At 35.9% G+C, this 1,689-nt stretch overlaps 1 protein-coding gene across 1 annotated transcript in view; it reads right to left on the bottom strand.

The window, feature by feature from the left end:
- LOC108294777 (testis-expressed protein 11) overlaps positions 1–1,689 on the bottom strand; it is a gene marked incomplete at its 3' end in the record, with an annotated part of 231,744 nt that overhangs the window by 138,116 nt on the left and 91,939 nt on the right. The window contains exon 9 of the mRNA XM_017516729.2: positions 311–396. Coding sequence (XP_017372218.2) covers positions 311–396 — 86 coding nt within the window. The remainder of the gene's footprint in view (positions 1–310; positions 397–1,689) is intronic.

Raw genomic sequence — 1,689 nt, 5'->3', positions numbered from 1 at the left:
GAGGGAGGGAAGGAAGGAAGGAAGGAAGGAAGGAAGGAAGGAAGGAAGGAAGAAAGAAAGAAAGAAAGAAAGAAAGAAAGAAAGAAAGAAAGAAAGAAAGAAAGAAAGAAAGAAAGAAGAAAACATTTTTCTATGAACTATGAACTGGCAATGTGTAAGAATAATAAACAATACATGTTAAAAGAGTAAATAAACATAGCATATTGGATTCTGAAGTCAGAGAAGGTTTAAACTGCCCAAGTACTCTACAGTAAATATTAACTGACATCTATGATAATATTCCTGAATTTACATTCATTTTTTATGTTACCTAAGCCAGAAAGAACTTTCTTCATATTTATTATTCTTCTGGGTTTCTGATCCAAAGTTGCAACAGAGTTCATGAAGATATGAAATCTGCAACAAAAAAAAAATGCATTAAATTCATGATTTCCTTAAACCCCAACACACTTTGGGAGCCCGAGGTGGCAGTGAGCCATGACCGTGCCACTACGCTCCAGCCTAGGAGACAGAGCAAAACTCCATCGCAAAAAACAAACAAACAAACAAAAAAAACATACTTAATGTGTCCTATACATCAAAATAAGCTTCCTTGTCAAAACCTCTAAATTTGTATAAGGATAAACTGCAAAACATTCAGGTTGGGGAATTAGTTATGTATGAAAAAGTATTACAATAAATTACTAATAGAAGTTAAAAGATCCTTTGTAACAGGAAATGAGAGACCCAATAATTGCCCAGCCAAAGGGCAGGCTAAAACCCTGCTTTTGGTTGCCAGATCCAGTTAAAGGCACTAGAGCAGGAAGTATATTCAAAGACAAAAAATCACTATTGATGAGAAGTGAGGGGGAAATGAATGGTTGTTTTTTTTTTTTTTTTTTTTTTTTTCAAAATTGAGAAAACTTTAAAAATTCTGAAGTTCTATAATGTGTCTAAAGCACTATCTAGTCAAAAGACTTATTTAGAAATAATTAGTTTTGTGGACACTCTTGAGCAATAACAATTATTTTCTTTAGATAAATTACCACTGAGATGAAAGTAGGAACAAGCATGTGAGTGGTGCCATAGGAATAGGCATCTCATTTCCTGCATTAATGCCATGTTTTCCCTAATTTTCATCTCTCAAAATACTGGGAAACTTCATAGGACAAATTTTAATGCTAATAATTTATCCAAATATCCCCAAATAGATAGAAATCATCTATCTAGAAATTGATTATACCCATATAAAAAGCATTTTATAAGTTTTACCCAAATAAGGCTACAGAAACAGATCCTCAACTAGGAATCCAAGATCTGAAGCAAGTTATTCATAAGTAATGTATAAAGACCTGTCTTGCTTCAAAAAAGCTTCCCTTTGAATTACAGTATATTCAAATGGCAGCAGTGCAATATGCATGTCTGAGCACAACAGACCTACTATATATTTGAGTCTAAAATAAGAATAAGCCAAGCACGGTGGCACACGCCTGTAATCTCAGCACTTTGAGAGCCCAAGGCAGGTGGATTGCTTGGGGCCAGGAGTTCAAGACCAGCCTGGCCAAAATGGTGAAACCCCCGTCTCTACTAAAAATGCAAAAATTAACCCAGCATGGTGTCAAGTGCCTGTAATCCCGGCTACTCAGGAGGCTGAGGCAGGAGAATCTCTTGAACCCAGGAGGCAGAGGTTGCAGTGAGCTGAGATCACGC

This window comes from Cebus imitator, unplaced genomic scaffold (assembly GCF_001604975.1).
Source record: "Cebus imitator isolate Cc_AM_T3 unplaced genomic scaffold, Cebus_imitator-1.0 Scaffold602, whole genome shotgun sequence".
In the NCBI taxonomy this organism is placed as follows: Eukaryota; Metazoa; Chordata; class Mammalia; order Primates; family Cebidae; genus Cebus; species Cebus imitator.
The sequence above is the reverse complement of the archived record's forward strand: the minus strand, read 5'-3'. Positions and strand labels throughout refer to the sequence as shown.